Below are 16704 nucleotides of genomic sequence, written 5' to 3' on the forward strand. Positions count from 1 at the left end.
ATGGAAGCAACATGTTCATATTTTGTAGAAAATATGGCCAGTATTTGGGACATTCGCAACCGAACGTGTACCTTCTAGCACAGCATGATTTCATTGAAAGTGTAGTATATGCTTGTGTTATTCCATATGTGCATCTCTGCTCCCACATTGGCCCAGAGCTACTAATATAAAACCTGCATAAAATCTTTTTAGGATATCTGCTGAACCAGCTGATGTATCTCTCAGCCCTGAACTTTTTAGCACTGCCTTTCTGTGTGGAGCAGGTTCTCCCATGGGTTTTCTCCTGGCACACCGGGTTCCTCACATCCCAAAAACACATATGTAAGGTTAATTGGGAAATCTAAATTGGCTGTCAGCGGATGTTGTTGTCTTCTGTTTTAGTTCTGTAAAAGACTGGCAACCTGTCTGCGCTTGCCCCTTTGACAGCTGGGATCCACGGCTCCAGCCCCCCCTATGACCCTGCAGTACAGAACAAAGCAGGTTGAAAATGGATGGATGGTTATTTGTGGCCTCTTATTTAGATTTGATCAACAGTTTTTAAGTTCTGTTTATGTTCACTTTAATGTTTTGTAACAGTTGTTCAGCCGTCCACATGTCTGCTTAATCGTATTTTAGGAAAAGAAAGCGGAGCGGCCCTGAGTATCACAAGGGACCTTCTCTGTGGGATCTGTGAATGTGTTTCCCTGGGGTAATTGTGAAATATCCAGGGAGTTGTTCTGTATTTCCCAAGGTCTTCTTAGAACTAAACCCAACATAATAAAAAGATCTGCACAGTTGACATTTTCTCTTAGATGTTTCGTTGAGCTTTAAGACAATAAGCACCACATGCAGCAGTTTTTTCAGTGTTGTTACATTTATGGCAGGGTGAAGTGTGTGTGTGGAAAAATAAGCAACATAACATTCAGAGAAACTTGAATCCCAAAATAAGAAGCAGCTCAGCATTCAAATGTTCTTATTAGACATGGAAATTGTTACCTTAAACAGTCATTTTTTATGATATGTGCTGAGAAATGACATATTAACTAACATATTGTTATTTCCATGAAAATAAATGCCAATAAAAACCAGATGAATCCCATGACCTGATAGGCTAAACCTGTCTTATTTAAACATCTGACATCTGTGGCCTGGTGTTCTCTTTGTTATCTAATAGCATGTGCCATCATGCCAAAAGCTAAAGAGCTCTCTAAGGCCCACAGAATAAAGGTTTTGGAAGCCTAAATCTGGCAGGATATTTAAATCCGAAAATGACAGATTTTAAATGTCTGCTAATTTGTCCCGGCAGCATGGTGCTGGAAATGTTATACTTTTGAGTTGCTTTGCAGCCTGAGGGACTGGGCAACTTTCAATTATTGATTCAGCCATGAATTCTGCTTTTTATCAAAGAGCGATTGAAGATAATGTGACACCGTCTGCCCGAAAGTTGAACCGGAAGTGGACCTCTCAACAAGATTATTTTTTATAAGCACACAAGCAACTTAAGCAAGGAATGGCTCCTAATACAAAATGGTGCATTGTGGGTCGGCCATGTTGTTTACTCTAGACTTTTCTAAACAGTTGTTTCTCTTGTTTTGTATGCTGGGCATTCTATATGTCGTCAACACAGACGACATAGCAGGCTACTGTTTTTGTTGCATACAAAGCAGTTGATTGACAACTCATCACATATGCATTTATTACGCGTTTACGCCCACAACAATTAATTTACTATGCTATAAAACCTGTCTATAGACTTATTCTCATCTTTCTAGCCATAACCCCCCCTTTCGAAGGCTCGCAGTAATCCCTCAGCTTTGTCCGTGCAGCCTGCTGTTCACTGATAAATTGGTCTTTCCAGCATTTTCTAAGTTTGTCTTCTGTCTTTGATTGTTAACATAATCCTCCGTGTAGCTCTCTAGTTACCTGTGCAGCCATTAGTGTTGCAACAATAGCAGCGTCAACAAAATTACAGACTCTTTCTTCACTACATGTTAAGAAAGTTGTGCAACAGTGGCTCAGAGTAGTAAAACTCTGTAAACACCACATTCCTCAAGTTTGTTTGTGCCCCTGTTGTCAGGGTGGTCTGCGTGTTTGGGCAGGGATGCACTTCTGAAATCAGGCAGCTTATCATGCTCGCGTGCAAACTCAAACATGTATTCACACAGCAATGCCCACCTCTAGCATCTGACTCACCTTTCACTGGGGGCAGCAGATGGAGAAGGCTCTTTGCTTCTGTCAGCTGAGGCAGAGGTGTGCTCTGAAACCTTTCTCTGTTAATAAACTTGCCCTTTTCTAGGTAATGACCTGTCTCTCACTGTCTGCATGAGTGCTTGGTGATCCCTTAACCTTTCATCAGTAAGAAGTGCTCTCGCTCCTCCTCTTAGCACCGCTCCATCTATCACTCCATCTCATGACTGTCCTCCCTCAACCTCCTTGGCCTTTAGTCTGTCCCAGCTTTTATTGTTTAATGCCGTCTGGCACTGAAGTTTTGAAATCGTTTCAGACCTAGTCATGTGAAAACATTTGTGGGCTGAATTCAGTGTCTTCGAATTGTAAGTGTCCACTGAGACTCTGATGGATTTATTGAAGTAAGGTGTGACAGAGTTTGACTGGGAGAAAATGTCATGGTTGATTGAAACAAAGCCTTTGTCCCCAGGTGCTCACTCAGTGTGTCAAACACTGAACTATTGAACCCTAGTGCATGCATGTTTGTGAAATTAAACTTAACAAACAGTGAATGGATGAAAATAACATAACAGTTGAAACAAGGGAATCTTTTGACACATGGATATGGTCTCACGTTGCCAGCCTACCACTTACCTGGATGTAATGTATTTATTTATCCTTATCCTGTGAATCACCATCATGCTGACATTTTATATTGAAACCTTTCCTGGAGTATTTGCATTAATGGATTGGTCACAACAAAAAATGTATTGCCATGTTTTATAATAAACCAGCAGAATAAATTAATAGCCACTGTCAGCCTCTCAGATTTGATAAATCCCTGACTGCTCTTCCCTGCTTGTGAAATTATCATTAGTAGCATCCTGATTTGTTAATAACATTTTCACACTTTGTGTTTAAAATTGAAAAAGAATGTAAAATAGAGGAAGTATAATTATTATATGGGTTTTTTAGCCATTCCAGAGCACCACATTTGCACTCTCTCCCACTAATCTGTCACGCTCATCTTCTCGTTCTCATCCTCTTCATGCTCTGATTCCTTCTCATTTATTCCTTGAGGAGTTATACTTGACATCATCAATATCTTACTAGCCTCTGATACTAAGATGTCATCATGTTTATTTGATGATGAGATGGCAGGATAAATGTACACTAAAAGACATCTCGGATACTTGATATATCTTGATATTTCATGCAAAACCATGAGACTTATCTACATGTAAGGACCTTTGGATTTTCATTTACATTTTTGCTCAGCTATCACTAATCTAACTAAGACTTAACATAGTGCTGTCTTCATCTGTGTACATCATCTTGCTGACAAAGTCCCCTTGAGATGACAGCAGGCATACTATGCTTCGTGTTTAATATTCATCAAAATGAATGGGAAACATGGCTCAGTCCACTTACCAAATCCTGCCCTTAAACAAGGCTTTTTCCATCGCTTCATGTGTCAGGTGGTGTTCCATGCTGTATCTGCTGTGGTCTACACATATCAGCAAGTGCAGTGCACGTTTGCTGCTTGATTCATTTCAGTTCCATCAGTTCGTCCATGTTAAATTGTACCTTTGGAGTTGGGGCAACTGGGAGAAACAGTGGAAGTGTCATAAGCAAAGCCAGTAGCAGGCCGGGAGCTGTAGAGCTAGACCTGTGTTACCTGTGAGACTGGTGTTTGGACTATATTTCCAACAGCCCTTCACCTGCTAAAACAAACCAACGGTACTACAGTGGCAGAAGGAAAATTGCCCTGAAATGTCACTGTTTGCTGTCACTCTGTACCTGTAGTGGCAGCTATGTATAGCTGTGCTGTCGAGGATTTATTAAATAACATGTTGCCATCACTCTAACGTGGGTATGTGACCTCTCCGTTTGCCTTTCCCTCTCTCTCCAGTTGCCCTGCAGCTTCCAGAGGGCCTGCAGATGTTTGCCTGTACCATCGCTGACATCATCGAGAGGTAAGGAGGGAGGGGAAGCTTTATGTTATGATTGGTTAAGAGAGCCTGAGAGTGAGCAGCAGATGTAGAAGTCAAGCAAGCCATGTGTGAACATTAACTGACATGGCCACTCGGTGCTCATTAGGAGTGAGAGGTTTATCGTAATTTCCCGTCTTTGACTCTATCAGGGATTCAGTAGAAAAATGAGACACGATTACGCTGTTTTAGGACAGAGCAGATATCACAGCTTCCCCTGCTCGCAGTTGGAGTAGGGAGGAGATATTATTCTTGTTAATTACATCTAGTTTCAGTCTGCATATGCCCTGTGCAGACCAGCACTCCATCACAAAGACAAAGATTTTTTTTTTCATCCTGCAGCCAAAAGTGCTTCAGCCTTAATGGTCTCCAAACCTGAGCTTGTGGTTTGGACTGCCGTGCACTAAATACAATTTGCTCTTCAGTGGTTGGTTAATAAAAATGCACAGTCTTTAATATACTTAAGTGAGGGTAGCTGTGGAATACGAGGTAAAGCCTCCCTTTTTCCCTGTTTGTGTTGTCGTTTCACCTTCAGCTGGCCTCTGTTCCTCAGGGGTGCTGTGTGCTAACAAAGAAAATGGTTGCTGTCATGAAACACCCGGCGTGGACTCCTTTCATGTGCATTTAGTCAATAGCAACCTGATTACGAGATGGACAAGATAAAGAATAGAGTGCTGGGAGCTGCCATAAACTTCAGATATTTGATCTCACAAAGGAAGCTAGGATTACATCAATTTTAATGTATTATTGCATTTATGTGATCACATACGCTTTATATCACAGTGTCGAGCCGATCCAGTTTAGCAAATAAATCATGAAACTTTAAAAAGTGACGGTCAGGGAAATGTCTCTCTACCGCTTTATCTTCCTTTCTTACACCACCATTTTGTTCATCTTTACTCCTGCTGTATCTGACTTCTTCTATGACTTTATCTTTCTGTCACTCTCTTAACAGTCATTTCTACTTTTTTATCACAAGACCGAAGATAGAGTGAAGTTCTGATGATGGGGTCTGGTCTTATCAGTCCTGCTGTTATCAGACTGAGAGCCACCACTGTGTGTTCTATGGCTTTTAAATCGCATAGCTATGCAGTCCACATTTATATGTTTGAATTCTCACTGTCCATCATAGTCTGCTAAATCAGTCCCATCTCTTGTAATGAGAGCAATTAGCAGATACTAATTGCTTTTCTCACTTTCTCCATAGGTCATCTTCTAGCTCTCATCTTTGGGTTTTTCACCCTCTCTTCACCATCCACACCATTTGTCTGACTGGTGCAGAGAAGATGGTTCTCACGGTTTCCCTTCATTAGGTCCTGCTGTATAGATTCCCTCCCATAAGACATTTTTCCTCATGCCAGTGCTGTCTTACTAAGAATTGCAGTTCATACATTCCTTTCTTTTTTTGGATCCTTTTATTCTTGGACCCATACCAGGATCCAAGCAAAGTACTGATTATCTTTTAAATTCTGCACAGATTGACAAAAGGTCTTGGACCTTGTGAGGGTTAGTTCATAAAGTGTGTTTCCAATTTGTTATAATATGAGTTTTATTTTTGCAGATATTTTGACTAAAGCAGTGCCTGAGATTTGCGACCACTGCTTGAGACAGTGGTCAGGCCACGAGACAGGTCTCAAGAGTGACTCATTAAAATAGCCACTGTGAATCTGTGTATGCCTCTGAAAATACAGTCTACAGCAATAGGAGAAGCTGCAGTGTAGGGTGAACTGACGTCTTTGTGCGTGACATGCATGTAAAAATTTTGTTTTACTTAAAAACCACATCATGTGTAAGAGCAAACCATGACCTTATGGGGTCAGCACTATCTGTTGGATGTATCTTTTGATTCTGATTTGAGGATAAAATTACAGATTTGTAAGGAGACGCTAAAGGAATTAAAGCGCTCCGTTTTGTGCTCACAGATAGGTAGTGGTGCCCTGGAAGTCAGGCTAGTGTTGGTAACAATCTGAACATGGTGTTTGGCTGATCCCTTCAAAGGCTTAACCTGAAGGTGAAAGCTGTCTGTGTCTGGATGTTTAATCTGACCCCCACCACCCCACAGATAATATTGTTAACCTACGGAAAAACCATGATGTTCTGTTGAGGAGGCTGCAGCTCAAGCTGTAAAAAGCCTCAACTGCAATAGCAGATGTAAAATTTAACAATGACAAACATTTACTTAATGATAAATGCTATGACAGCAACAGAAACAAATGCTGCAATGATCAAAATCCAGCACACGGGTCTAGCCATCCTAATGTTTATCCAGCAAAGGATTTGAGCATGCTCGTTGGAGGAAATTAATGACAGTAACCTTTGGATGTTGGCACAGCCTGCAGCTGACCTTGCGTTACCCAGCTTATGTTAAGGGTTACCAGAAGTCCCTGGAGTTGGACTGCTCTGCCATCACCATCATTGCCTCCCTTGTACCCAGGAGACAGGGCTGAGGTCCATATCAAAATGGGGATGAAAGGGCTAAGCTGCCCTCAGAGTAAGGAGCTTCAGTGGATGGACCGCTAAGTCTTAATGAGAACAAGCTGCTCTGAATTATGGCCATGCTGCAGTTAATACACTCTGGCCAAAATGCTCACCCTTTCCGTATGAGCACTATTAGAGTGTGTGTCTATCATTCTTATGTCCTGACTTCCACCTTTCTATATCTTTCTGTTCTCTCTATATCCGCAGTAACAACCAGAAGGAAAGGTGCTCGACAAGCCAACCAGACCCTTAGATGTGTTAATTTACTCTAAGGATTGGTGAACCTTTAATTTTGACAACATTCGGCCCCCTTTCAACATCTGCAGTTTAGTACTATTGTTAAAATCTCTTTAAACATTTGTCCTTTACTGCTCAACTCCAAAAATGAGAAACACTCATGCTCATCTGAGTCACCTTCAGTATTACCGTGCACTTTCTGCCAAATTAACCTGAAGTACCAAGTCATTTGTGAACAGTAGCTGCTCTGGGTTTCTTCTCTCAGGCAATATACAGGCTGAAACAGCAACCTCCACCTGTCCTCTTTAGTGGAGATGTACTATCCTTATGTTAGGGGTGGTATGATTTGAGAGGCCGTTGCATTTGATTCAAGCTTTACAAACCACAGATATTGTTTTGTCTGTATTTCACAGTTCGAATAACCGTGTTTCCATTTGCGATTCCGTCTGTGCCATTCCTTTCTGCTGGTGTAGACATTGCTGTGTGAATTCAAAGGCTTATGAACTCGGCTTTCGCAAGTAAACAAGAGAGTAGAAGCTTTTAAAACAAAAGGAAGAACTGTGTGCAGGCAGGCGATGATGCATGTGCTGTCACTGTACCATATGTTTTATTGCCTTTGATGGTATGCCAGCTGTCTCATTCAAGGTTTGAAAGATACTTTTATGAACTTGCAGCAGTATTTATTGCTGTTGCTTTCCTGACAGTGGAAGAATATAAAGAGACCAGAGGTGTGGAAGAAGTTCTCAGAACTTTAGTAAAAGTTGCAATAGCAGTGATTTAGGATGTATCTTGCTAAAAGTGGCCATTTGGGGGGTTTAAAAAGGTTCCTTGTTGAGCACACAAGAACCTTTTACTAACCCCGTTGATGTGTTTAGTTATATATAATAGGACAACACCTCAAAAAGTAAGTAGATACACAGATACACATTCATGATATAAAGGCACTAAATGGAAAAGAAAGATGAGGAAAGTAGGGCAGGATAAAGTACAAATCAAGCAATTATATATGAAAAATATCTAACTGAAAGCTTTGACAGTCACCAAAATATTCATTTTCTCTAGATTTGGCAGTTGTCCTAAACCTTTTCACCAGTTATCCATTCCTTTAGTTTCAAGTCTTTCTGCAGAATAACAGTCAGTAAAAAAATATCCCAGGCCTTTAGTCTGCTGCATAATGAGACCCACATTTCTGATTAATATAGAAACAAGATTAGGAGGGAAGCTTTCCAAAAAAAAAAAATGGCCTCGTAAATAAAGATACACCAGTAACTGAGCCTACGCATTCACAGAGATGGCCAATCATGGCCACAGCATTGAGCGTACGCTGATGAGTCAGGGATTTGCAATTTGTAAAAGCACTATAACAAATGTTGCCTTACATCCATAGAAACTGAGTTGGTGGAGTCACAACAAATCACCATCACACTAAAATGGAGCAAAAAAAAAGCAACTTTCTCAGGCTCATGGGAAATATAAATGTTTGTAAAACTTTCAAGCAGTCTTGCATGCTTTTTAACTGGAAATAAATTTCCAGTCGGGAGTTAATTAAAAATCCTAAAACTGTGTGAAAGTAAAGCATCATTCTTCTTGGCTTGCTCTCAGTTTGTGCACCAAAGCTTTAGTCATTTTCAGTGGCGCGCTTCTGTTGGTCGCAGTGTGGAACTGTCACTCTGTCCTGAATCGCACTGATTTTTAGTAATCTGAGTGTGAAGATGTTCGGTACATTCAGTACGCATCCCAAAGTTTGGAGATCACTTCTCTCTGTGGCACCACCATGAGCTTTGCTCCTCTTGAATGGATGAAAAGGGGTTTACTATCAAATTTGGCACTCTCAGTCATGTTACATTTCAGGTGAATTGCAATCACTTACATTTTTTATTTAGTGCTATACTTTAGTCACAATTTAGCAATCATCTCAAAGAGCACTGCCTCACAGGGCAGATTATTTATATGACTGGATTTCTACCTATAATTTTCAGATTTGTGATATTGAAATCGTGCGAGTGCAGTATTTATAAGACGGGGCAGTTTTTGTGGTGCAGGTGTGTGGTCCAGATCTTTAAATGAGGACTGAAAAAGACAATTCTGTCTGATATTAGGCAACTTCAATAGAAGTTGCTATTGATCCTGATCAGACTGGTGTGAAGACAGTTGGTACTGCTCATCGTTGTCTAGAGGAGTTTGTGCTTGTGTGTATGATTCATGCGATGAAAGAGTCTCTCCTGGTGATCCACTGACATACTGTACTTGTTTTCTGTCTCCCTCCATTATGTAGTGCCTTAGATAAGTGCCAGCATAGGTCCTAGATGGCTCAAGTAACACTTATGTCAGATGCAGTGTGTTGGTAAATCAAGGTACAGTATGCATACACAGCCCCCAGATATCTCTTGGTCCCTCACTATAGTTGTCTCCATCCATCAGAATAGATCTTTCTCTATATTCTACATGACAGGTTGAATCATTTCTGTGGGAGCAGCAGCCACAGCCCACAGCCTCCCAGGGTAAATGTCAAATCTACCATTAGGAAGGAGCCTCCAACGCTTTCTTGCCCTCACATCGTCACAGTCTTCACTGCGCCCACAGCACAGCTGAGCTGTAGCAACAGATCTGCGAGTGAGTGAATGCGTGTGCGTGCCAGTACGTTTGTATATGCATATGTGTGTGTTTTCACACATGTGCACTACTGGTGTGTGTCTCCATCCACTCTAGCTTCTGTCTGCTCTTAGGCGATATAAGTTCTTCATGGTACATTCATATATGAGCTTCCAGCTCACCCAATGAGCCATCTAATTAGCCCTTCCGGCAGCCATACAATGTCTGCCTATTTGAAACTACCGCAACAATTTCAGCGACCACCTGCAAACCTGGTAGAAGCCTGTCAGCGTCAGTGATGTTTGGCCAGTCCTCTCCTGGAAAGAAAGACAAGGAGGCATAGACCTGAGGCAATATGAGTTAGGAGAAATCGTAAACCTCCTCCACAGTACCCTATGGAAGGAGTTTGGATTTGGCAAGGAGCAACTCTCAGAATATTTCCAGTTATACTTATAATGCAATTAAATAGAAATATTGTTTACATTAAAGTTGAGAGACAAAAAAATAGACAGCAAGAATTTAAGAATGAAATATACTCAAGTAAACTTTTTGGAGCGTGTATTTCACCTCACAATGATGATGTGACACTGATGCCTTCACAGGTGAATTTGCTTGTGCCAGGTAGTGTAAAGAAGAGTGTGAAGTGAATCAGCCACACTTATGTCCCTGTGCACACCACAGACAAAAGGCCTGGACGACCAAAAATATTACCTGCCGTTTCTGTCTTTGCTAAACGTAATCACATCTCATCTTCGGGGGTCATCATGTCCTGGACTCTGTAATATGATATCTTGGAAGAGAACACCTTGGAAATTGCCTTAGCTGTCTTGAAAAGTACAATTGATTCACTCCAGAAATACAGTAAGAAAAAAGAATGCTCACTTTGGCTGCCACTTGGACAATACCAGGCAGAGCAGATGGAGTGTTTACTCTTAGTGTCTAGCCTCTGACTCCAGAAAGAAATCTGAAGATAGTAATGAGCACTAGAGTGAAGGCAGTAGTAAAGAGACCATGGCTGTTATCTTCTTATTTATGAGGTAATCTTGTAAACACAGTTTCTCTCCTCACAGCGGTGTGTACAGGAGATAAGCATTGCTCAGTGCTGAAAAGTTACAGTCCGTCTTCACTCCCTCCATCTCTCTCCAACACAAATACTCAGACAACCCATAGCTGTCCTCATTTTGGAGCACACAGTGGTGCATGCATCTATGTAATCACACTCGTGGTGACCAGTGTAACATTAAGCACAGCCTTGTAGCTGAATATTACATATGCTTTTAAAATGTCCTTTCATAGTTATTTTATTGACATTCCTTTTGCAGTTGAAGGACACAGATCGAGCTTGCACAACCTGCAAGTTGAAAATCATGTTTTTCTTTCATGCAAACATGAACATAGCAGATTTTTCCTGTTTGTCTGTATTGTGTTCATAGTTTTCTGCAAAGATTTAAATACATATGCAGCAAAATGAGAGTTAGCGTAATGGAAAAGTAGAAAGACTGTTGTATGATTAAAAGGATGGTGTAGAAAAGTAAAAGTAGCTATGAGAAGCCTTTTTGCCTTTGAGGATAAATAAAGAACAACTCAACCATCTACATTGAACCATTGAGAAACCCCAAACTTGTAAGAGGTAATGATAGACAAGCAGCTTGAAATTATGGTGAGGAGAACAGAAAGAGAGGGGAGGAAGACTGTGAAATGACTTCAGGGAGCTGAGCGACAGATGATGGAGGGAAGCCTTCCGGGCAAATGAAGGAGGGATTAGATGGATGTGCCCTCATCAATCTCTACGGGAAAAGGTTCTTATAATCGTTATTTTTCAGAGTTGACTTTTATGTCATGAAAATTGGTGGCAAAAAGCCACTGTGTTGCTGTTCTTGATGAATGTTGTTGTCTAAAATGGAATGTTCAGAAGCAGCATGTAAGTTTTGTCCAGTGGAACTGAGCTTGGGAGAATAGTTTTTAATGTGGTTTGAGTGAGAATAGTATATGTGTTGGTTAGATAGTTGTGTTGCTGGCAGTGTTAATCAAATATTGTTAAAGACAGAACAGAGGTTTTTGAGCTTTCAGCTGTTAACTCTTTATTGCACCACTTAAAACGAGCAGTAAACACGACACCGACTCACCTTTTAAAGTTAATGGACCATCTCGTTAGCGTCTACAGTTGCACGTGTCCAGCTGATGCAGAATTTACAGTATTTTTGGTCACCAGGTGCCAAAGCTTTCTGTCTGTCTGCTGTTTGGTGCAAAACTGATTTTCCAGATGGCTGGTAACACAAAACCATCTGTGATTCGTCCTCAGAAAGTGGAGGGTGACACACATGCGAAACAAATACTCCATTCAACACAGATAATTGGATCTGTCCGTCTGTCATCTATCCGATCTGATTGCTTCTTACTGCCATCGCTATAAACTGGCATCATAGCCGGCAGTAAAGCACAAGTGTTACATATGCCTACCTATAATATTGGTTGAAAAATGGGAGTGGGCTACACTCTTAGTGAATCTCATTAATCCATCACACGCTTGCTATCATGCATGGGGAGCAACCAAAGGTTTATTCCTCCTCAAGGACATATCAGCATGTTGAGGGGCTGCACATTGTGTTGCTCACCCATTGAACTGAAGGCAACCTACTCTACCACCTGAGACACAGCCTCTCCACTCCAGTAAACCAACGAACGCAGTGAGAGTGAACAAAAAAATATATTTGGACTAGAATTCCCCCAAATTACCAAATTTGAACATTTGAATTTGATTAATTCTAACAAATGTATTGACATTTTTTTTTTACATGTTGCCATGTAATTAACAAACATGAGGTGAATTAGTAGTTTCTGTCACAGCAGCTTCAGGGAAGCTTTAGTGTTCTGTAACAGTACAGTAGCACTTAATACCTCTTCAGTCCTTATCCTGACTCCTGTCTGTATACCCTCTAAGATCTGATAACCACTGTGTCGAACTCGATTTAGTTTTCTGTATTATTATTTGTAGAGATCCTTAGAGATTAGATATGTTCCTGGTGGTAGGCCTGTAGCCCTGAGATTTCACCTCCTAGAGCATCAGCAGCCATTTTTAATAACTGTTGCCATATCACCGTTTTTTGTTTTGTATAGTAAATTGGATTGTCGCTCTTTTAAGCGTGCGCTGCTGATGCTGTATAGTTCGGGGCTCTATCTTGATAAAGCTGTAGGCTTTTCCATAATGACCCCATGGCTCAGGCTTTTGAATAAATGCCATGACAAATAGATGAGATACACTCACAGAAATAGCAGTAATGATCTTGTTTTTCGGGGAGTTAAAGGATTATCTAATGGTATTACTAAAAACATCTGTCTAGGCATCATCCCATACTTGCTGCCTCACTGTGTACTCATTCCTGGCAGATGTTCAATGGTTGCAGTTTGACTGTCATATTTTATTAGGACTTTTGCCTCTAAATTTTCTTTGTGGAAGACAGGTTTCTCCTGAAAGGAAGTGAAATAAGAAGGGGAGAGGCATCGAGTGGAAGATGTATACAGCAAGAGGAGGAGTGGAGGTCATTTAATCCTCCTGCCCAGTGCCCCTTGCCAAATTTATTTTTGGAGGGGAGCACCAGGATATTTTCTGTGTTATATGTGCACAAAGCAGATTATCAATATCAGATTTGTTAATATTGCAAACAGCTCATCTGCCTTACTGTCCCCTCCTCTTCATCGTAATTTTTACTCTCTCTCTCACTCTCCCTGAACCCATCTGTGTGTTTTTGTTAATAGAAAACACTCCTTGTGTTCCTCCATTCTGTTTTCCATTTCACATGTTCACATGTGTTCATCTCCCACTCTCTATAAGGTCTTCCACCAGACTTCAATTTTGTTTTTTTTTTGCTCTGTTTTAATCTTTTTTTCTCCTCATTTACTGAAACTGAACTCATTTGAAGAAATAATGATGGCTCATCTCTGCTCAGGTACCCTGCTTCCTTTGGGAGAAGCCTCTTTTCCTGGGCCAATCTGTTCGTCTCCTTTGCCAAAGCCCTCTTGCAAACTTACAGTTGGGCTCATGTCTGAAATGTAATGGAATAAAAGATGAGCCCTTGCCAGGTGTAGGAAATAATTTACACATGTGTTTTGTGTACGATGGAAGATGAGCTTTTGTCCACATGCACATGTTTGTGTGGAGCACACCCCTGGAATGCAAACACACCACATGCTCATTTGAAGCTGTCAGCCCACAGTGGTAACCATGTAAGAGCAGTGTTGCTGCACCTGTACCCACCTCGCTGACCTGCTTGTCACTTCGTTCCTATGAGGCAGGTCTGCTACCTCTGCTATTATTAGATTTCAGATGTAAAAATCTCACTGGAGGTGTAGTTATATGGACAGACAATTTACTGTGGAGTGCACTACGGGCTTCCCCTGACTGCTAGGAGAGACAATAACAGTTCAGGCTTTCCTGTCTGCAATATGAATAGTGCCTCTCTTCAAGCCTAAAACTTCCTGCATATATATTCAGTGGTGTCAAGTCAGTCATCCATCCATCCATCTATCTATCTTCTCAACCCACTTTGTCCTGTAGTACCAGATCACAGTGGGGCTGCAGCCCATTCCCGCTGTCATTGGGCAGGAAGTGTGGTACACTTTGGACAGGTTGCCAGACTGTTGCTGGGCTGTGATGTCAGTCAGACATGTCATTTTGAATGTAGAAAAGTGCAGGCCCTCACAGGATCTACAGGAGAAAAAACATTTTGTCCTAGTAATAATTTTTATTCTGTTGCTTCATTGAGAAGTGCAAAACAACATTTGTCGTTCTACCCTAGTGGCAACATATGGGATTCTAACATGTGATCAGAGAGCTGCTTGAATTTTCTTCTTCTGTCTCTCAGCCCTGGAGACTCCCGCTTCATCAGTCCCCCCCAGGCTCCCATGTTAAAATGTGGGTGCAGAAACAGCTGAGAGCCATCACAGGTCACTAGCTGTCTGCCTCAGTGTCACCCACGCCACTGCTGAGATGGCACCGCTAGACTGTGCTTCGTGATGGCTCTTTGAGAAACTGTCAGTGGCAGTTTACATACAGTCTGTTATCCTTGTTTTTATAGCTTATAGCTCTAACATATTTTTTACATGTTGCATCTCCTCATGTTATTGTGAAAGAAAAGTGTTGTGGATATCTCTTTTAAGGTGGCACGGTAGTGCAGGTGTTAGCACTGCTGCCTCACGGTAAGAAGGCTCCTGGTTCGAATCTGGCCTTTGCGTGTGGAGTTTGCATGTTGCATGACTTGAAATTAGACATGACTGTGGGTGTGACTGGTTGGTTGTTTTTTCAGTGTTAGCCCTGCACTACATTAATATAGAATATATACTAGGTTACTAGGTTAAATCTGTAAGAGGGACTGCTATAAGAGTGAAATGATTGTAGTGTGGTCCCACATCAACTTTGAACCACTAAATATAAGTTTATTAAAGTCTCATGTTTATGAAGTTTTCATAAAAACTTAAGATAATCTGTGCCGTGTTTACTAACAACATGCTGTAGTTAAAAGACATTTTATTGAGACATCTGTTATATTATGTGCTCTCAGCAACAGGAGAGAAAAAAGCTAGTTCTTTGAAGAAGTGTAGACGGAATTAGGATGGCTCTGTAGATCTTATGGAAACTTCTGACACACCTCATTATATCATAAATAAGTGCAGCAGCAGCTGAAGGAATCGTCAGAGTGTGCCCACACAAGTTGTGCACTTCAGATTCTTTTCATTTAGGGAGATCATGTCTTCACTGCAGTGGCAAAGAAGACAAGTAAAAGAGAACTGAGATCCCTCACACACTGAGTGAAGCTGTCAGAATGCTGCTTTGTCTAAACACCCTCAGCTCAATATAATAGTGAAAAGAGGTGTGGTTATAATAAACTGTTCTGCTCTTTATTCATTATGTTGTTATTAGTGTGTTATTTTAGCATTGCGAAAAGAGATCCATCACTACCGGTCTGGCACATAGGGCAATACATTCTTCTGTTTTATAAATTTTGTAGATGCTTTAGTCAATTTGGCACAAATAATGGCACCATTATGTACCGTAGTAATATACTGTAAATGCTAATATGTATATGTCAGAGTAAACACTGTGAGCCTTCATGTTAGACAAAGCCTTACATCCATATTCTGAGAAATCTTTGAGCCACTTTACCCTGTGCATTCTCTTGCACCTTAGTCATGTCATACCAGTCTCATATAAGCTGCTATAACTTAAACTATTCCTGGACTGTTTACATTATGCCAACTGCACTGTCTGATCCGTCCGGTTCAATGTCTTCACAGTTCTGCTTGGCAGTCACTAATGTATTGCATGTATTATAAAAGAAAACTGGGAGAATGTAAATATCCACAGTCACTGGGAGAACCCTCTGACGTACTATAGAAACGGCCTTGGTTATTAAAAACAGAACTCTCTTTTGTGAGGGGGCAGTGGGAGCTGACACTCTGCTGCCAAAGTAACACGTAGGGGGTTGTTGGTATTCCCTGACATAATTTTACCATCAGTTTAATCACCTAATTAGATAACAGGTGTTCATTAGATAATGTGAAGATGTGACTCGAGGCTGCAAGAAAAAAAAACTCTTGTTTAAACTATTGACGTTTATAAAACTTTAAAATAAATTCTTAATAAAACTCATTTCACCTACCCACTTTGTTCTTGCCTAGCAAAGCTACTGCCGAACAAATTAAATCACAACAGCAGGGAAATAAGGAAGCATGCAAATTTGCAAATTGGATTAGCCCACCTCACGATGGCAGATGACTGTGAAAAGTTCAGTGGTTGCCAGGTTTTTTTTTTCTCCCTACCTTTTCTTTGTGTTACAAGCTTTTTGACCATGCACACAAATTTGCACAGCAAATGCATAAATACAGGAGCGGAAGCATTGATGCGGTTTATGAGCACCTGTTATTCTACCCTAAATAGGCTTCTACTTGAATGCATTCTATATATTAGTATAGCAATGCATCATAAAAATATTTCTTACCACATTCACAGACCTGTAGGAAAACATGTGGGCTGAGAAGATAAGCAGGCACATTTTTTACTTTCATTCCCCTTTCTGCCTTGCCCTCAAGCAAGGCACCTAACCCCCTTCATGAGTTAGAGAGGGAAACATGAAAGCATTAAAAAAACAACATAATGCTCATTGTGCTTTTTCAGCACAAATAGTATTGCAGTATTTTTGACTCACTATTGATATGTTTAAAATAGACTGTTTGTTTGTTTGTTTGTTTTAGAAAACATAGATAT

At 40.8% G+C, this 16704-nt stretch overlaps 1 protein-coding gene across 1 annotated transcript in view; it reads left to right on the top strand.

Moving 5' to 3' along the window:
• Positions 1–16704, top strand: part of dph1 (diphthamide biosynthesis 1) — a 45040-nt gene that overhangs the window by 4488 nt on the left and 23848 nt on the right. Inside the window, exon 3 of the mRNA XM_028419379.1 lies at positions 4058–4121. Within this exon, the coding sequence (XP_028275180.1) occupies positions 4058–4121 (64 nt within the window). The remainder of the gene's footprint in view (positions 1–4057; positions 4122–16704) is intronic.

Source organism: Parambassis ranga, chromosome 13 (genome assembly GCF_900634625.1).
Source record: "Parambassis ranga chromosome 13, fParRan2.1, whole genome shotgun sequence".
Taxonomy (NCBI): Eukaryota; Metazoa; Chordata; class Actinopteri; family Ambassidae; genus Parambassis; species Parambassis ranga.